The 22,394-nt window shown below is 35.4% G+C and overlaps 1 protein-coding gene across 1 annotated transcript in view; it reads right to left on the bottom strand.

Moving 5' to 3' along the window:
• Positions 1 to 5,513: 5,513 nt before the first annotated feature.
• LOC117317391 (ADAM 17-like protease) overlaps positions 5,514 to 22,394 on the bottom strand; it is a 34,424-nt gene continuing 17,543 nt past the window's right edge. The window contains exons 19-23 of the mRNA XM_033872202.1: positions 15,643 to 15,761; positions 15,225 to 15,303; positions 13,755 to 13,843; positions 13,161 to 13,238; positions 5,514 to 10,170 (exon numbers count right to left, since the gene is read on the bottom strand). Of these exons, the coding sequence (XP_033728093.1) occupies positions 10,033 to 10,170; positions 13,161 to 13,238; positions 13,755 to 13,843; positions 15,225 to 15,303; positions 15,643 to 15,761 (503 nt within the window). The 3' untranslated portion in view covers positions 5,514 to 10,032. The remainder of the gene's footprint in view (positions 10,171 to 13,160; positions 13,239 to 13,754; positions 13,844 to 15,224; positions 15,304 to 15,642; positions 15,762 to 22,394) is intronic.

Consider the following 22,394-nt stretch of genomic DNA (forward strand, 5'->3'; position numbering starts at 1 on the left):
GTTCAGTGTCTGCAACTGAGAAATGTCAGAGAGCTGATGACTGATGACACTTCACATCAAGTCGGGCCAAGCAGTATTCTAATCCACAGCTGTTCACTTCACATCAATTTATTCACATTGATAAACTCAAAAATTCCGTTGGTATGCAAAATTAAATTACCTGTATCAACTTATCAGAGACCGTATGTTGTCATAACTTCAGAAACGTAGAGCTGGCAAATTGGACTTTCACTTCACGCTCCAGTAGGTTCAGGTAACTTTCAAACATTTATCAGACTTCGGTTTTTATTTTGGGATGGGATGTGCTAATGACAGGATCGAGGTATGTTGGGCCATGAAGATACATGATTACCCTTTCTGAAAAATTAGTGGGTCTTTGACTTTCAATTACCTACAGGTTTATGTTTATTTGCTGAATTTATTTATCTATTTATTCTGATAGGATCCAAAGGTTTCTGATGTTTCAACAATCTTTTAAAAATCTGATACGGGCCAATAGTGTTTTTTTAAATGCTGATAAAACATCAGAAACCTCCGGATTAACTGGATACCACGGCAGATTTTCAAATTGAAATCCACAAATTACATATTTTGTTTCCAATCAATTGATATATTTTGTCAGGATTATATCTCAATGAATTTTATGCCTTAGGACCTAATTGTAAATATTCGAATGGATAATCATAATTTTCCAGTTTCTATCATCCCCTCACCCTAACAAAATCTTGTCATCATTCATGAGATATATAATTCTTTCAGAACCCCACAGATCTCTTTAATACTTGTTAGGATTTTAATGCTTATCAATTAAAATTGGGCAGAATTTCCCTCCAAATACCAATAGGGCATAATACTTGAATATTTTTTAAGAGCAAGCGGTCGATATAGTTTGAGCGCTTGTGGGAACAGGATATTTTTTTCCTTTTCCCCTTTATCAAAACATCAAAAGAGGGTCAGTCATTTGTTTAAAAGAAATTTCTACAGGTTAGTTTCTCAGGTTCTCAAATAGGTGCGTAATATTCCATCTGACAACCTGGTAAATGAATACTTCCCGGGTAATATTAGTAGAACATATTAAATATTGTCGTCATCTCATCTATGTTGTTGAATCATATGTCCTGTCACCGGCTTCCATTTCTGTTCACATCAGGATTCTTGGTTAACAAACACTTTCCATATGTCCATATTAACCACACAGGTTAATTCCCACTTTTGCTCAACCATGTCCTGAGTCAGACCACACGTCTTAGCTCTGTCTGGGCTCACTGGTGCAAGCACAATTTTGTATAAATAATGGACAAGCTGACCCAACTTTAATTGTCTAGTCACAAGGTGGCGAAACTGGTCAGGTCTATAAACTGTGGCTATATAGCCAATGTGTACAAGGCTTCGAGATCACTTCAAAATATTAGTTAATCCTTTTCCCCTAACTTGGTATACAGTGTTTTAGAGAGGGATCTGAATGTGATATTTTAATCCTGTATAGCATACATGGTAACTGTCAAATGGTTAAACAGTTGAACAACTTCAACTTCAAAGTTCATGAGATGATAAACCCATACAGCAAACATACAAACAACTCTGGATGAGATTCCTGAGTAGGACATTAATCTATGATATATATGTTCTTCGAATCAACGTTGTGGTAATATTATGTATCATAAAATTGATATTGTGTTCTTAAAATCAATGTTGTGATATGTATCATAAAATTGATATTGTTCTCATCCCTATTACAGATGTAAAAAAAAAGTATAAACAAGAATTAAGTTTATAAAGTCTTTATTCCACCACACCAAGGCACTACTACAATAACATTACATATCTGGTATCTAAAGTCTTCTGTAAAACTATCAACAATATTGTGACATTTAAAATATTCTATACACTCTTCACAGATGCATTCTTTCCTTCATTTTCTCTACAATAACTGACATCATATATTGCACAAAATTGCATATAACTCGAATGTTAAAGCTTTACATGGGATTGTTATTCCACTGATTCCTCACACTAAAGCTACTAGTACTTACATCATTAAATTAAATGACCACAGATGTACAATGCTTTAATTATATGTGTAAACAACAGAACTATCTGATGATAAGGTGAAATCTAAAACACACACAACTGTCAACAAATTCAGTGAAAATAAATAATCTCATATTCTTTAGAATATTGCAGCTTCACCTTAAGTATACCTACATGTTAAAAGAAATGATGTAAATGTAGATTTATTTAGTTTATGTATAATACTAGGAAAGTGAAAGTAAACCTAAAGGTAATTTACTAGTACCTTGTTGATGTCCTGGAATTAAAGATTAAGTCTTGGTAAATCTAAAATTTACTGCCGTTTGTTTGTTACCTGGCATACTGTCATTGCTATCTTTAATTTTTCAGTTTCAACATGCATGTGCCCATAAAATATTATGCAAGCAAAGTCACAGCTAAAATAATTACCTTGATTAACCTGTAATAAGCCCTAGAGTTCATATTTACTCAAATTATCCTGTTAGTAAGGTCCAATAGTAATATATCTACAAAAGGCCACAACTTTGTAAGTTACAATCAAATTGGCTGGAATGTCGCACATGGCCGAGGTCTTATTAATATAAGGCTGCATGCCAAGTTTCATGATAATCTTTTCATATTTACCAAAATTATCATGTTCACAAGATGAAATGGCAATAAGCTACAAAGGGCCATAACTCAACCTGTAAACTTCGGCTGGAAGTAAGAGATGAGCTTATACAGGATAATAAAATAACATTTAATAGTTGTTGTTATTTTTTCCTGAACTACAAAAGATACAAGTGGGCTAACACATATATTGACATGTTACCAGGCTTATTTTATATATTACCTTGGATATCAAATGGATCCAAACAATAATAGCACTTCATCAGGATTATGTACTGATCATTTCTCTAAGGTTCCATTGGAATCCCTTTGGTAGGAATGGAGTTTAGATCTAAGTTAAAAATCTAAATTATCTAAATCTGAGTCCTGGCCTCAGGTGATCTAACAATGATCAAATTATTTGTCAAAATGATCAAATTATCTGTGAGTCCTCAGCTCTATTATAAGCTGTGATATTTAACTTATTACACTGACCTGACAACAGCATTACATTGGATTGCGATGCTAAACTACAATGGTAAAACTTCAGTAACAGGACTCGTGGTTCTCAGTGAGAAATGTTTGTCGACGAGTACAATACCTATACTCTGTACCAAAATCAGAATACAATACTGAACCACATTGTGTTAATAGAAAATAGTTATCAATGTTTAAACATCCAGTATTTTACATTAATATACATTTTGTGGTATAAATAGTAAAAGTTAAAACATCTGGTATTTTTAAAGTGTTAAATGTAACTAGAAAAATTATATAGAAAATAGTTATAAAGTTTAAACATTTATTTTTTTACAGTGTAATATACAGAAACAGTTAAAAAGTTTAAATATATCATATTACAATGTAATATATAGCTATAAACAGTGTATAGAAAATAGATATCAAGTTTGAACGTGTGGTGTTTTACAGTGTAATATATAGCTAGAAACAGTTATAGAAAATACATTAATGTAGTTACAATGTTTACACATATGGTGTTTACATTGCAATATATAACGAGGAACATTGTATAGAAAATAGTTACAATGTTTTAACATTTGGTGTTTTACATTGTAATATATAACGCAGAACAGTGTATAGAAAATAGTTATAATGTTCAAACATTTGGTGTTTTTACAGTGTAATCATATACATGTAACTAGAAAAAATGTATAGAAAATAGTTTAAAATTTTAAACATTTGGTGTTTTACATATAATTAGTACAGTGTATAGAAAAGTTATAAAGTTTTAACAATTGGTGTTTTAAAGTGTAATATACAACTTAATTAGTAAGAAACAGTGTATAGATAATAGTTATAAAGTTTACAAAGATATGTCTCAACAGACTGTAGATATGTCATATAGTGATATCTGAAGGCACACCAGTAAATATAAATCAGAAATCTGTTACATGTATCACAGATGTTTGTTCATTCTTAAGAGTCCTGAATTTAGTCAAATCAAAAAGAAAGTATTCAACAAAAAATAAAATAAAAGTGGGGAAATCCCCGAAGAACCAACATCCACTCAGTGTAGTTAAGGAAAAAGTTCATCTTCTTGGTCTCAAAACAAAAGAATGTTAATGACTGAATGATATTTCACCAGATACAAAGACGCAAAGAATATGTTTCACCATCAGCCAAAGACCAAAGTTCTGAACTTTCTATGCCACCAGTAAGAAAAGTTACCTACAAATTTCATGCCACTAATGAAAGACAGATCTGATGAATCCTTGACAATTTGACGATGTTGGTTAAACAAAGATATGATCTAAAATCTCTATGTTGGAAACAAAGCTAACACAATGATTTTCCAAAACAACCAAAGTTAGAAAAAATAGGTCACATCAACATGCATGTGTCTGTACATAAATCAAGCCTGAAGACTATGGGACTTGTAGTTTCAGAGAAATGGAGCTAAAATCTAACCAAGGTGTTGTATGGACGGACATTAAAACATTAATTAATCTTCTGATAATGCTGAAAGTCGTACTTAAACAGTTTCTAACTTATAACGTATAGAAGGAGTGATCCCAACACAGAATTTCATCCAGAAATTCATTCCTTCAGTTGTTTACATGTTTCGACTACAGGGTAGTTGTCATCAGTTCTGATGACGATTGACAACTACCCTGTAGTTGAAACATGTAAACAAGTGAAGGAATAAATTTCCAGGAGGAAACTCCATGTTGGGATCACTCCTTCTATACGTTATTAAAAGGATTTTTGAGCGAGACCTCCGGTATCTTTTAGGATCCACAGCAGTTTCATCAGGATCGGCACCTAACTACACCTATAGAGACGCTGTGTCTCCACCCCCCACCCCCCCCCCATAGAGAGTTTCTAACTTAGCTTGGGTACGTGGCCAGTAATGCATAATGCATCAAGTAAATCTCACATTTTCATGGGTTTTTTCATGAAGATTTGGTTTTTTGATATGCTAGTTGTACTTATATAAGAGTAAAGTAAAAACACTGCAAACCCTTGAATTTAAATTATACCTGTCTTGTACAACACAAAAATAACATATGTGTGACAAGTTCATATCATCATATCAGAATTGGATTTGGAACAGCATGATAAAACAAAAATAATTTACATTATCACGGAGATAGCATCCAACAAGTTAATGAACAATGCATTAAAATTAAAAAGAGATGTCTCCCGTAATACCCAATGATAACAACAATTAGTGAGATCTTATATTCATGATATATTTAAGGCGCAACTTAAATCACTGATATGTTTACTGAATAATGCAATCTTCTACCTGCATTTCAATTTATCTCTGTCAAAGTCTGATATTCTGTTACAAAATACTATGTGAGCATGTTACAGAATGGCAATCTGAGTCTTGGATAGATCAATTTCTAACACAAATAAATTCTTGTCTTTTTTTCTTGTATATAATTTTATCAAAATTACTTAAAGTATATATCAAGTACTGTACCCAGTATTATAATTTCAGAATTCATCAATTTGAATGAATTACCTCCCTTGTGGGTAATATAAGAGCAAGGCAATCAACAATCTAATTAAAATCAGATGTCCCAGGCATTACACAACACTATAGACGTAATGTAATTAGGGACATGTTTTAATTAGATTGGACGATCGGATGTGACATCAGTTTACTTGTGATGTCACTTTGAGCCAACTATTGCATATAAGTGCCAGATAGACAAGATAAAAAAACAACTGAACAGCACACATCTTAGCTGTGTCTAGTACAAGAAAACTCTAGCACTGAACAGCAAACATCTTAGCTGTCACTAGTACAAGTATATTAATCCATGAGCATAGTTCCACTATTTATCTTAGGGGCATTTTCCTAAAATAGATGTGTTAGAAGTATGACTTTGGTTGAGTTTTTCAAAATGTGATTACCTTAATTCACTTAATTAGTGAAAATTTCACTTCTCCTTTACTTCCAAACCTGTTTGTATTCATGACAATAGGCTGGTAGGAAGAGAGTGTTATAGCTTCATAAAATTTTGTCAAGTCAATTTTACCCCCGGAAATGATTTTGTCAGGATTTAAAAAAATTTGTTCAACTGTGATCAGCTTAATCACCTTTTGAATAAGTGGGTCAGTGATTAGTTAGCATTCTTGTCAGAATCAGGGCATCAAGCAGTGATACAATTTAATCTGTGTCGCCCTCTTTTCAATTCCCCACAAAACCTTCTGGGGTATAAAATTTCAAAGACATGAGAAATGAAATTTCAACAAGGCAGAAGGTAGAGAATGAATTAATCACAGCAAAGCAGTGTTATCCCCTTGAAAATGTATATTATTCATACAATCCTTAATGGGAGTGTCATACTTGCCAATGTTTTAAAATTGGACTTAAAGCACATGCTGGCTTTTATCCATATAGACAAATATACCTAAATATTTAAACAGATTTTGAAAAATCAATACCATACAGCAAGATAATTTATTCTCGAGGACTTAAAAAATGGATGATAAAAATATTTACTGATAATTTAATGTAAAAACTACTAGTAGTACAGGCAGCGTCCCTCCAAAATAAGAATGGTTAGCAGGTATGTAGTTTCATATAGACATAGAAGTAAACTTTTAAATGCACAAATCCAAGCAATCCTGGAAGTAAAGCCATTTGGTAGGCAAATGACACCCAAAATCACAGGCAAGACAGCATAGACTTGAAATGGACGTTAAGTGAGACACAACATTTGATTTCAAATCTGAATATTTAGCAAGACGAAGGTGCTCACTGTAAATAAACTATGAAAAACATTTAACAAAATATTGTTATGTGACAGAGTTTTATATTAATAACAGAACAATAAATTTATCTATTATAAGAACTGCATATATCTTAATAAAGGGCCCCTGTTTGTACACACATTGTTAAATTAAACAAGTAAATATCTCAACATACTTAATAACGCTCTCACTGACATATCGTACAAATATACACATCAAGAATGTACTAAGTACAGGGGACGAGTAGTTCTGATGTCGTAAAAACAAGAGGATTTCAGCTACATTGTTGTCACAGCACTTCCATTAATTATTACTATATTATACACTATGTGTACCTGGAAACATTCCCACTCAGATAACAAATAAAACCTTTTAGATCTGTTTACAATCCATCCAGGCTGTAAGTGTGGTGTTTACTGTAAATTGTAGAAAGTAGTGAAAATTTCACTACATTGCTAAATTTTACTCGTCTTCTTGGGTTTGCCCTATTCCTATCGGTGAAAATACAAAAACTTAATAGCAGTAAAAGTTAAATAGTAGTAAAAGTTAAGTTTGCCCTCCTCTGATTAGTCAAAAATGTTACAGTTAGTGAATGTTAAATTTCCTCTTTTCTTATTGGTCAAAATTGGCAAAAACTAAATAGTCGTCATCCTCTTCTTATCGTGAAAATGAAAAAAGCTATCCGTATACTTTAGCAAAAGTTAAGTCAATCAAGTCAAAATATTAATGAAAGTAAACTTTACCCTCTTTTAATTTTTCGAAATTAGCAAGTTTCCCAGTTTCCACTGGGTAAATTTCAGAAAAGTAGATTTTGCGCACTAACCAACAAATCAATAATTTGGTAAGGAGTAGTAAATATCGCTAAAACAATTTATACCAATTTTTTGTTAATGCTGAACTGGTTCTTATAAAAAATATATGTATATCAACATTTCAATATTACAGCAGTGGTACCAATGTTTAACAAGTTTTCACAGTCACACAACATCAACAGTTAATATATATATTTACACATCAAAAGCATGATGGTGTGAGAATATAATATTTCATAAATTCTAAAAAATAAACAAAAACAATACCAGAAGAGTTTGGCAGATTATGCATCAACATTAACATAGCACAGATTGGATGTGACTTTCAGTCATTATTTAAATAAACTACTAGGTGAATTTGTAATAAATCAAAAAGTTCATTTGAAATATTATTAATAATCTATTAAACTTATATTCATATATAAATTATTTTGATAAAACATCAACTGATTAAATTATGCAAAATTAACTGAAATAATTCAAAAATTTATTTCAGATTTAATGAAATATAATAGTGAAAATGAAATTCAATTGAAATACAATCTTTTAAATTTTGATGCATAAATAGATTGATCAAAACATAACTAAATTACATTTTACAATATTATTTAATATTCAATACAAAAGTTCAAATATGATTGAAATAGTGAAAATAGTGAAAATAAAATCCAAATGAAGTACAATGGAATTTTCTCTATCTCACATTAACCGTCGGTTATCTTGTTACTCTGAAGATAGTCAGTATATTAAGTGATATGTATTCCTGAAGAAATCTAAATTGACTATAACATTCATCTACATGTAACATCCATGACTTTGTTGATCTTCATCATATCAAATAACTGTCAAAATCATTTACGAAAACCATATTCAACCTTTTAAACACATGGTTTGTGTTTAACAGGAACAACACAAAAAGGTGAGAATAATAAAGCCAGAAAAATGTTAATGTCAAATCAGAATTGGAAAAAAGATCATTTGAATTTTTCTCTGGAACGTGCGTTAATAAAGAAATATCAAAATGTATTAAATATAAGAATGAAGTTAATAAACTTTTTTATAGACTAAATTATTTTTTCCTAAAAAAATGAGGGGTGCACTTTGAGGGACAAGTTTGCTTATATGGCCCAATACGGTACACCTATAATCCTTGTAACTACAATCAGACAATTCATCTGTCATTATTCCCATGCCTAGAATCCATAGGAAGACAGGATGGAATGGAGAAATTCCATGCATGCCATCCATACCGAACAAACATTCTAATGTTGTAACTGTCTCACAATACTAATACATGTTTAACACTGGAATACAAGCCACAAAGCTTTCCTACTACATTACTGATAAAACATATTATTGGTTATTGTGTTACTGTTATCGTAACAAAGCCCTGAATCCTAGTGATTTCAATGGCTGTATCACTTTGTTACAGTGATAACAGGTTTTAATGCAAATTTGTGACAATACATGTTTTTGTTTATGTTTTAACTTCCTATTAACAGCCAGGGTCATTTCAGGATGTGCCAAGTTGGAGGTGGAGGATAGCCAGAGTACCAGAGAAAAACCACTGACCTACGGTCAGTAACAGGCAACTGCCCCACTGGAGAGCTAGTGATAAAGTGTCGGGACACCTTAACTTCTTGGCCATTGGCCCCATGTGACAATAAATAATGTTTGAAATATAAATCCTGACAAAATGTTGATGTTAGATATCTAAATATGTGTTAATAACAAGAAAAACATTGACGAGGATCAGGCTGAGGTCACAAGGTCATGTCATACAAACATTACAGTCAATTAGGACTTTGGTCATTAACCCTGTAACATACCTGGCCATTTAAAAAATAAATATTTACTATTATCATATGACATATTTAAACTTCAGCCTTGAATTTGTTTAATAGATTTGTGAATATAAAGTAAATTTGGAGCGAAGCATTTCAAAATCTGAAAAATTTAGAACTTCAGAACATTTTCATTTACATGTAGATGGATTTTTGATAATTCAATGACCCTCGAGTCATACAAAAAAAAGAAAATATCTTTTGATTTGTAAAAAAAAATTGGGCAATCAATAAAGTGGTTATCATTACATTAAATATTAAGGTTGTAATTCCAAGGTCAATGTCAAGGTCATTACACTAGAGTCAAAGTTGAATATGTCCAAGGTTGTTGGGTCATATGTCTATGAGCCTTGAGGTCTAGTACCAGTGACAACATACTGTTATAACTTAAGGAAACTATACCAGGAATGTTTCCACGGCATGGATAAGCATTCACTAAATGCCAATATGTCTTCATAACCTTTTCTGGATCAAGCTGTGACTATTAATTTCCAACTGTTAAATGATTTTTTCCTGATCAAGGATAACTAAACTTTTGACTCTCGCTCCAAGTCAGCATACCCGGTCACAAGATTCTGTTTACGCACCACACTGCCGGCGTGTCGCAACTTGAAACTCCCATAATGCCACACTCTATTTTTGTCTTCTTCAATTAATGTATGTAGCTGAAATAATAAATAAAACAGTGCTCAGGAAAGAAAAAAAACTTTTTTTTACTGAAACATTTAAACTGGTTGAAGGTGATTATCTTTATCCAATATGTTTTAAAAGGTAAAAAAATTACAAAAAGCAAAACAATTTATCAACACATGATACATGAATCACTACTGTTGGCCCAGATGGGAGCATACAGAAGGTACTTGATGTGGAGGTACTCATTTAGTTAGGCAGGTATTTATACCTAGTAAATCAAAATGTGGTTGGTCACCTCGGGAATGCTATTTTTGTTATCCACACTGCCACTCAACTACCCCTGGGTATTTCCACCTCTTCAGACTGAACTCCCTAAAGAGCCAGTCACACACTAACAATGGACCTCAACAGGACTGTACCAGAGCAGGTAATTAACAACAGCGAGAAAATGAGTTGAAAAAGCAGTTGAAATATTACAATTGGCCATAGAGTTCCTATTGTGATACTGTAGATTCAATATCATCCAACTGATATACAAGAGATAATTTGCTGCTGAATACCACTTTTCTATCACCTTTAGTGTTAGAGAAGCATTGTCATTGTTCTACTGAATAACCACCATTGACCAGCGCTATAGCAGAGTGATACTTGACCAGCGCTATAGCAGTGATACTTGACCAGAGCTATAGCAGAGTAATACTTGACCAGCGCTATAGCAGTGATACATGACCAGCACTATAGCAGAGTAATACTTGACCAGTGCTATAGCAGTGATACTTGACCAGCGCTATAGCAGTGATACTTGACCAGCACTATAGCAGAGTAATACTTGACCAGTGCTATAGCAGTGATACTTGACCAGAGCTATAGCAGAGTAATACTTGACCAGAGCTATAGCAGAGTGATACTTGACCAGCACTTTAGCAGAGTGATACTTGACCAGCACTTTAGCAGAGTGATACTTGACCAGCGCTATAGCAGAGTGATACTTGACCAGAGCTATAGCAGAGTGATACTTGACCAGCACTTTAGCAGAGTGATACTTGACCAGCGCTATAGCAGAGTGATACTTGACCAGAGCTATAGCAGAGTGATACTTGACCAGCACTTTAGCAGAGTGATACTTGACCAGCACTTTAGCAGAGTGATACTTGACCAGCGCTATAGCAGAGTAATACTATCCTACGACATAAAAGAGACAATTTGCTACTGAATACCACTTTTCTATCACCTTTAGTGATAGAGAGGCATCATCATTGTTCAGGGCTCAAACTGGATATTTTCACCAGGTGGCCTGTTTGACTACCAAGTCATAAAATCTAGGCGCCAATTGGAAAACTTAGGCTCTTGGCCAAGTTGTCCTACATTTTAAACAAGAGGCCCAATGGGCCTGTATCGCTCATCTGGCTCTACAGCAACTTTGAAGTTGATTGAGGTCATTTCTAAAGATACTATGTTGATTACCTCTTTATTCAAATATCATTGTAAGCTAGTTTTATTCATATTAAAAATGTTCTAGTCCTTCATTCCAGCATTCTATTGGCCTAATATCAGGTCTTGCAGGCTCTTGGCTATCGCAAAATTATTGCTTACAGATTTAAGCCGATTTCACCCATGTGACCTTGAATGAACGTCAAGGTCATTTATTTGAACAAACTTTGTAGCCCTTCACCCCAGCATGCTACAGGCGCAATATCAAGTCCCTGGGACTCTTGGTTATTGAGAAGAAGTCGTTTGAAGATTATAGCCTATTTGACCCATCTGACCTTGAATGAAGGTCAAGGTCATTTATTTGAACAAAATTTGTAGCCCTTCACCCCAGCATGCTATAGGCCCAATATCAAGTCCCTGGGCCTCTTGGTTATTGAAAAGAAGTCGTTTGAAGATTATAGCCTATTTGACCCATGTGACCTTGAATGAAGGCCAAGGTCATTTATTTGAACAAACTTTGTAGCCCTTCACCCCAGCATGCTACATGCTCAATATCAAGTCCCTGGTGGGCCTTTTGGTTATTTAGAAGAAGTTGTTTGAATGAAAAAGTTGACGCCGGACGGCCGGACGGAACGACGGACGCTGCACCACGGCATAAGCTCACTTGCCCTTCAGGCAGGTGAACTAAAAACGTCATTTTAGCATTGACAACAACCTTTGAAAGATTAACCAAATCGCAAATTTATACAATACAATTTTTAGTGGCTATGCAGGCGCCTTATACCGTAGGTCAATAACTGGATCTAAGGCGCCATGGCCACTAAAATATGCACCACTTTGAGCCTGTTGTTCTACTGAGTAACCACCATTGACCAGCGCTATAGTGGAGTGATACCACTGAACTACCATTGTATTGCAGACACACTACCAATATTATTACAAAAGTGTCGCCAAAACGACCAATCCCTTTAAATATGAGCCCTTCTTGAGGATGGCTATTTGATGATCATGAAGACACAGGTCAATGATCCTTTAATCACAGACTGTTAGTCTGTGCCCACTCTACACAATGACAATGTACATTGTTAATACGTCGACAGGACTACAGAATCACATCTGTACCAGTACAGTATACGTTCAGGTCACCGGGAGAGCCGATCCATAACAAGGCACTACCAAAGCTTTACCTACATTAACAAAGCTGTACTGGAGTATAGCTGTTGTTCTACCAGTGTAGTCCCATTGCTCGTCTGGGCAGCACAATGGCAGACATTTTTGAGCAAGTTAAAAAATGATCTGACAGTGTCCTGATCTACTTCTGTCAAAATAACCCTGATCTGTATATCCCTGGGCATCTTTCTACTTACTGATCTACTTCAGTCTAAATAACCCTGGCCCTGAGCTTCTATCTACATGTACTTACTGATCTACTTCTGTCAAAATAACCCTGATCTGTATATCCCTGGGCTTCTTTCTACTTACTGATCTACTTCTGTCTAAATAACCCTGATCTGTATATCCTTGGGCATCTTTCTACTTACTGATCTACTTCAGTCTAAATAACCCTGGCCCTGGGCTTCTATCTACTTACTGATTTACTTCGGTCAAAATAACCCTGATTTGTATATCCCTGGGCTTCTTTGTAGTAACGTCTTTCCTTCTTTTTATCCTGTAAAGATTGATATTAAAGTAACAACAGAAAATTAACAAAGTTTTCGAAAAAAATTAAAGCAAACAAAACAGTAAGCACATTATTACATTAATTAAGTAGGAGGAATGTCTGTTTTTCCCGACAAAATCTTATGTAGGATATGGGAGTAATCTCCCTTCTCAGCTTGCATCACGAACTCGTAATTTGACAAAAATGACCAAACAGCTCTCAATAGCTATGTTAATGTTTTAAAGGAGTTAATTATTTTGTTAATCAAAATTTAATTCAAAATTATATTCAATGTAATGTCTTAAAATGGAGAATCCAGCTAAAGTAAGACAAATTTAATTCAAAATTATATTCAATGTCATGTCTTAAAATGGATAATCCAGCCAAAGTAAGACAAATTTAATTCAAAATTATATTCAATGTCATGTCTTAAAATGGAGAATCCAGCCAAAGTAAGACAACAGGTTTCTTTAACTTAAAATGTTGAATATCAATCACATGATATGGAGTTTGAAAAACACTTACAAAGTAGCTAAAGGTACAGCTGGCAGGTATCCACAGCATAAGAGAGAAGACAATGATTGTCCCCACAATGTTACTACGCATAAAGGCCACTGTAACATACAACATCCACAAAATGAGAGAGTTTAAATCATCAACTATTAACTTAATCAGGCTGTTCCATCAAATGTGATTACATTTAAGCATTGAACGGCTTTCAGTTGGCATTCATATTGACTATGAATGCCAACTGAAAGCCGTTCAATGCTTATATTTACCATCTGCGATTTTTTATTTGTCGTGCGATTTTTTTTTGAAATTTTCAAATTCAAATTTCAGTTGGCAGTTCATAAGCTGGTGAACTCGCAACTGAATTGGTAGGGTTATATAGTGGCAGTGCCATACAATGGTAAATATATGCTGATCAACAACAACCAATCATCACCATGCTTTTAAATGTTGGTACATGTGCAGATGAAGTCTAGTTGCTGTGATCGGCCCAAAGTAAAGTCGGTGGTTGAACCAGAGTAGACTAGACATGTGCATTATAACTTCATGTGCATTACATGCAACCAAAGTGAGTTCCCTCCTACTCTAAATAGATCATGGTTACTATAGTTTCTGATTGAACTCACTCAATATTAGTATGCATAAAGGCAAAAACAGCCAATAACATCCCCACCTTACTACTCATAAAGGACACAGTATCTGATAAAATTTGACATTCTCAAAATTCTACAATGCATGAAAGCAAAGTATCTATTGACAATAATATCCTCACAATGTTATTAGAAATAAAGGCAATTGAAGCAGATAATTTTCCTAAAATGTTGCTAAAAAGCATTTAATAACACCCCCATAATGTTACTAAAAGATAAAGGCAAAAGCATCCAATAACACCCCCATAATGTTTTACAGATAAAGGCAAAAGTATCCAAATAACACCCCCATAATGCTTCTACAGATAAGGGCAAAAGCATCCAATAACACCCCCATAATGTTTCTACAGATAAAGGCAAAAGCATCCAATAACACCCCCATAATGCTTCTACAGATAAGGGCAAAAGCATCCAATAACACCCCCATAATGTTTCTACAGATAAAGGCAAAAGCATCCAATAACACCCCCATAATGCTTCTACAGATAAGGGCAAAAGCATCCAATAACACCCCCATAATGTTTCTACAGATAAAGGCAAAAGCATCCAATAACACCCCCATAATGCTTCTACAGATAAAGGCAAAAGCATCCAATAACATCCCCATAATGTTACGTAAGATAAAGGCAAAAGTATCCAATAACATCCCCATAATGTTACTATACATAATGACAGAATTGTCCGATATCACAAGTCTTTTCTTCAATACAAGTACAGAAGATCTCTTTTAACAACCCAACAACATTTATTGTTTTAAATATATTAGATTGTTTCTCTATAACAACATTTATTGTTTTAAATATATTAGATTGTTTCTCTATAAGTATTTACATACCTAGTTCATCAGCAGTAATATTGTCTATGAGACTGAACAAGCGCTGTATGACATCAGCAATCTGTTTTTCACAGTGTCCCTGTAAAAACAAAGGTCACATGATTTATATATTTAACAGCGTTCCTATGAATAATATCAGGATCACATGATTTATTTACATAATTGTATTGCTGCCATGTATTTTTTTTTCCTCAAAATTTTGAGAAATTCTTATGAGTTGATATTTCCAAATTCAGCTATGTTCATTTAGGTTTCAGTATGCCATCAATTAGGTTTCTACAGGCAGGCCATTATACTTGTAGACATGGCTTTGGATTTGTGGGCACAGCTTACAATTAAAAGGTAGTGCTTAACAAGTGAGACAAATGTTCATTTAGGGTACAAAACAGACAAAAGACAGACAGGTTCTGGAGCTTACATTAACACAGTATCCACGGTAACAGGGACGGCCATTAGGAAGTTTATCCATGTCTGGCTCCACCTCACAGACAGCACTGGTGTCATTTGGTTTTATACAACATCGAAAACATGCTGACTCTGAAAACAGTTTAAAATACTAAATAAAAGTGGGGAAGAACCAACCTCCATTCAGTGTAGTTAAGGAAAAAGTTTGTCCTCTAGGTCTCAGGAGGATACCACATGGTATGAAGTTTAAAATACTAATTGTTTCATGGTAATCATGTATGAATTTACAGACATTTTGGGGGCTATTCCAATAAATATATATCTGATGTGAGAACTCCAGAAACAAATAAATCCTATTCATGCTGGGTGCTGGAGAAAACACATCTTATATGGTACCATTTGGATTAAATCACCTACATGGGTGATCCCTGTTTGACAAACCTGGATCCTCCTGTTGGGTATAGTTCCGCGACCATTTTCATTGCTCTTATTTCCAATTTATTAATGGTGATCGGTTTTAGGATTGGAGGTTATGTGAACAGGAAACAAGTGCAATCAATGATTGCGAAAGCTCACCGGCGGCAGCAATCACACTATGCATTCATTTTTTATGTATGTATCATTAAGCATGTCATTTTGAAATTGTATGTCACATAATATCGCTCCTAGACCTCTAATGGATGTATAAACCAAATAAGAAGGGTGTGGACATCTTTAAAGTGGGTTTTTGTGTCAAAAAAAGTAAGTCCACTAAATGGTAAAATGCCAAAACAAATTTTTTTCTGCAGGAATTTTTGCCACAGCATCATTCCTTGATCTCTAATGAATGTATAAACCAAATAAGAAGGGTCATAGGTGTATACTTTTGGACTTACCCCAAAAACTTTAAAGTGAGTTTTGGTGCCAAAAAAGTTAAGTCCACAAAATGGTAAAATGCGAAAAAATCACAATTTTTTTCTGCATGATTTTGCCATAACATCACTCCTAGACCTCTAATAAATGTATACACTAAATTAGAAGGGCATGAGGTGTATACTTTTGGACTTACAAGCTTTCCAAAAACTTACCACAAAAACTTTAAAGTTTTGGGGTGGGACGCCGAAGCTGTCACGCCGACGCCGTTGCCGATGACGGGGTGACAGCATTAGCTCTCGGTTACTCGTAAAAACGAATCTGAATATGACATTTGTTACAGTAGATAGCAGAAATGTTTAAACACCAACCCCCAGTGCCTCTTTATAAAGTCAGAAGACCATATACCAATTTGCACAAGAGGCCCAGAGGGCCTGTATCGCTCACCTGGATATGGCAGTGAATATGGGAAAACACTCTATATTTCTACACAGGAAGGATTTGAAGTCTTCACAAATATGTCTGAGGAGGTAGGTTCACGAAATAAAGTAATCGCAAAATCTAAGTAATTTACTGTAGTGTCGTATAATTTGGGGGTGTGTTATAGTTATACACAGTAGAACAAGTGTTGTAGGATGCCATGTCGTTTATTTTTCTTCATCAAGCATATCCGTGACCCGGATCATTACATAATAATAAACAAAGGATGCTGATGCGGATGCAACATTATCCGGAATTGCCGATTGGCTTACCTCCCTTATCACAGTATTATCTCAACATCACCCAACACATTGCATACATATAACATCCCCCCTCGGCTTTTTAAAATTGGAAGCCATGATCAATTTTAAGGTGGGTGTGTGGAGAAATGATGTGGTAAGGTATCAAAACATGTTAAAGACAAAACATACAAATTCCATGATAAGGAAAAAATACAGAAACAAGAGCTACAAATTAAGGTGTAATATCAATACTGTAGGGCTATATATGGCTGGCATCTGTTTTACCATGTATTAAGACAACCCATTTATATTGCTACAATCCCATTGACAAATGGTACTCTTAACAATAATCATGAAAATATGACAATAGTCGTACATAAAGTGAACCAGAATACTCGGAGAACCCAACTCTCAAATAATAAATGTGATCTGATATAAACTGGAGATACACAAGGGATAGTTTGAGTATATACGTAACAGTATGGTTACACTACAATTGTCAAGAAAATTTTACATGATTTTATGAGTGGTAGCTAAAGGTTGTATATATGTGCACCATTTTAAAAACCCTGAGGTATGCAAATAATACATGTTGATCATGATCATATGAGCAAAAGCAATGGTTCCAAAATCTGAACATTAAAAAGGCATCCACTTGTAACAAACACAACTAACTATAAACACTTTGAAACAGCAATAACCCTAGAACAAGTCAATCAAAAATTATGGTACAAATATGGTATATAAAATAACCAATAAACAACCAATGAACACTTACATTTCTGGGTAAAGTATTCATTATTACTGACAAAAAAATGTGAAGGATCAATAAATTGAAGTATCATTAGTTAATTAATAAACCCATACTACACTGTAAGGTACAGTAAGTATATTGGTGGCATCATTAAGATCAATAAAGTTTATATTCATGATAGAACACAACACTAGAGTAATCACTTATAATGTTCATAAGCATTCATGGTACTGTCAATAACTGTAATGGCAATGAATTACAAGATATAGTACCTATATGATTAGAGGAGGTGGCTTTTGTTGAACATGTTTCTTGGCTTTGGTATCTAGACAATTGGAAGAAAGCCACAAAGCGTTCTGAGCAGGTTCCCCTACGATATGTACAAGATACAAGGTATCACCTCCATTATTCTTCTGAGCTAATACACGTTTAATTTTATGAATATTGCTTTCACTTGCTGAACCGGACGTAAAGAGCGTGTCTGGATTAACGTGATCACGAAAACGTATGGGTTTATTGGCATGTCGCACTGGACGTGTAGACACAGTTAAAGTTGGTATCCGTTCTGGTTGTGAAATGTCTGTACTGGACTCAATATCAACATGAGCGACAGGAGAATCTATCTCTGTGGATTTATCAAACACATCAGAACTAGCAATGTCCAATTCAGTTGTCTGATCAAATGCACTATTCTGAGCATCATTGTCACTAGAACCAGCAATCTTTGACATACCAGTAGTCACTTTGTCAATGAAGAAGTTTGAGGGGTTAGGAGCACGTACATACGCCATTTTAAGGCGATCGATGTGGACAGGCTTAGCAAGAAGCTTTCCAGATTCCTTGACTTACAATGCAATCATGTGTGGACTGAGCACTTTATTGACGATGTAGGGTCCCGTATATTTAGGCTGGAGTTTTTTACCCTTTCCTGTTGGTTGACTGGACATGTATACATAATCACCAGTGACAAGGTCTAATGGGTTAGCTTTCCTATTCACTCGTTCTTGCATATTTATACGCGACTTTTGAACAGCATCATGCATTTCTGTACGAACAGTCTGTAAGCGTTGAATGTGATGCTGTAGGTAAGAGTGACAATCCTTAGGAAGTCCTGAGAAGTCTGTATCTGCAATATTAGAGAGAGGAAACTTAGGTCTCTGTCCATACATTAACTCAAATGGCGAGTATTTAGAACTACTGTTAACAGAATTGTTCATGGCAAACACGATAGCAGGTAATATATCCTCCCAACTTTTCCCTTGAGTGATAAAAGGTGTCATTCGCTCTGCTAGAGTACGATGTAGGCGTTCACAAGATCCCAAGCAATGATGAACAAAAGATGGTGTAAACTGCTGGGAAATGTCAAGTAGTCGACAAACTTCAGCTGTGCACTTTGACATGAATTCTGTGCCTTGATCACTGATTAAAGAGTCACATACTCCATACTGAGTTACAAGTTGGAAAAGGCACTGGCTCACAGATAGGACATCCTTGTTTGGAATTGGAATGACAAACAAATATCGGGTGAACAGATCAACTGCAGTAAACATATAGGAGTTACCCTTTGATGATGTAGGGAGAGGTCCGTACAAGTCAACTTGCCATACTTCAAACGGTGCAGAGGGCGTCTTAAAGTAAGTAATAGGGGCACGCGTAGGAATCTTTGTCATTTTGCGAGTTTGACATTCATGACAAGATCGAATATAATCACCAACAATTTCGGCCATCTTTGTGAAGTAATAATGCACACGGATGAGATCTAAAGTTTGTTCTATGCCTCCATGTCCGCCCATGGGAGAGTCATGGTAGAGCTGTAATATGGTTCGTATCATTGCTTGCGGTAACACTAACTGATACTTACTCAATAGTTTTGTGCGCTTGGATTTGGCAATACGAGAGTGAAACAATAGGTCATCAACCAGAATGAAATCCGATGCTTGGACTAGAATGGTTCTGGATCGTTTCTGCGATAAAGGTAATGTACCGTTGGAAAGGTATGTATAGATATCCTTAAATATTTCATCACCTTTTTGCAATAAGGAAATACTCTCTTTTGAAAAACCAGTCTTTTCCAGTATATCCAACTGGGGAATAGTTTGGTGGGTCTCCCTATCAGTAGAGTCTGCTGCAGGAGTATCATCCAAAATATCAATGTCTGAGTCACAAGTTGTTTCAAGAGTAACATTTGATGATTGTGATCCATCAGCAGGCAAGGGTTCTGGAGTCGTCAAACAGACAGGAGGAACAAACATAAAGTCAGTAGGAACAGAAGTAGAAGACGCAACACCAGACTGACCAATATCAGTATATCCAATTAACTCTCCATCATTCACTGTCTCTATGTCACTATTACAAGCAGGAGAGTGGCTGGCATCTTGGGTTTCACTGGTTTCCACTGAAGTAAGATTTTCCGGAGATTGACCTGCATAAGAAGTTGTGACGCGAACTGTCTGAATATCAGATTTGCTTTCTATGTGGCGTGTTGTCAACTTTTTAAGATGACGACCAGCACAGTGCTGTACACGTTTTTCTATATCAACATCATCAGTGTCAGCATCGTATCCATCGTCATAACAATGCAGCTGAATCGGTCGCAAGATGTCAATATTCTGTACCATTTTAATGTCGACATCACTGTCCTCTGGCTTAAGAAGATCCTGAAGGTCCTGTCCTGTAGGTAGAGTGATCTTACATGGTATGTCATTGCTGTAGGGGAAATGCGGGTCATCCTCAGTAGGGCTTGCAAATAGGTCATCAGGATTTGTCCGACACCTGCTTAGAGCATCCTCCACAACCATCTCAGCCGCAGGTTTGTATTTTATTTCAAAACTAAACTGTTGTAGTATCGACATCCACCGTTCATATAATGCCCCAGAGAACTTCTTCTGAAACAGCGGTTTTAAAGCCTGGTGGTCGCATTCCACAATAAAGTTGCGTCCTCTTAAATAGTCAGCACAGTCTATAATACTAGTGACAACTCCCAAAAGTTCAAGCTTAGTTGGTCCATAAGATGACTGGCTCTTATTAAGAGACTTTGATCCAAAACGAACAACTTTGTGAATACCAGGAAGAGCACATTTCTTGTCAATGTTTGTATCTGGATCAGGGTGAATTTGGTACAGCATATATCCGATACCTTTGGAGGAAGTGTCAACTCCTAGGTGAAATGGTAAGTCGTAACGTGGAAACGCAAGTATGTCTGAAGTGGCCAGAAGGTCTTTCAATTGGTTGAAAGCAGAATCCTGTCCAATTGTCCATAAAAAGGTTTGATTCTTTTTCATCAGCCGAAGTAAAGGCTCTGCAACAGATGCATAGTTCGAAATATACTTCCTAAACCAATTCATTAGGCCAAGAAATCGTTTGAGTTCATTTATCGTCGACGGTTTAGGAAAATCCTTGACGGCAGTGATACGATCTGGCGGAGGACGAATTCCTTCCTTTGATATCAAATGACCAAGGTAAATGCATGACTGATGCGCGAAGGTACACTTTTTAGGCCCAAGTTTTAAACCAGCATCATGCAGACGTGTAAAAACTTCATCCAGGTCTGATAAATGTTCCTCAAAAGTTTCTGAAAAGATCAACACGTCATCTAAATAACATAAACAAGCGCGGAATGTCAACCCGTGCAACACCTTGTCCATCAGAAGCTGGAATGTATTAGGAGCAGTTGATAAGCCCATCGGCATACGTTGAAACTGGTATGTCCCAAAGCAGGAGTTAAACGCGGTATAACGCTGCGATGCAGGTTCGATACCCATCTGGAAAAACCCAGACGACAAGTCTATCGAAGTAATAAAATTTGGTACCCTGTCACTGAAGGACTCTGTCAGCTCCTGTAGGTTGGGAATGGTATAGTGAAAATGTTGAATTTGAGAATTCAAGTGACGGAAATCACAACAAAAGCGATATTGAGCAAGGCTTTTTTCACGCGACGTACCATTCAACTTTGACGGATCTTTACACCGTTTTGACACCAATACAATAGGGCTGGTGATAGGCAAATCTGCCTTTTCTGATACAGGTGTAATAATTCCTTGTGACAAAAGTTCATCCAGTTGATGGCGCAGTGCCTCGCGTTTATCAGGAGATAGTCTATAGGGTTTCTGAACTTTAGGCTCTGGGTTTGGTTTCAACATAATTTTGTGTTGGACTAAATTGGTAAATCCTAATGCTGGGCTTTCATTAGTAACAAATACATCTTTATGTTTAGTTAACAGTTCTAACAACCTTAGCCTTTCCTGCTCCGTCAACCGAGATGAAATGTCAAAATAAGATTCAAACCTACTATCAACAGAGTTACTCCCTTTTGAATCAAAACTCAAATGGTTTACATGGTGACTCTGATTTGAAATAAAATCATGATGTATACTGGAGTTATCTGAGCTTGACGAGTTATCGTGGCAAATATGGTTACATTTTAGAATATTTCTGTCT

The sequence above is a fragment of the Pecten maximus genome, chromosome 19 (genome assembly GCF_902652985.1).
Source record: "Pecten maximus chromosome 19, xPecMax1.1, whole genome shotgun sequence".
NCBI lineage: Eukaryota > Metazoa > Mollusca > Bivalvia > Pectinida > Pectinidae > Pecten > Pecten maximus.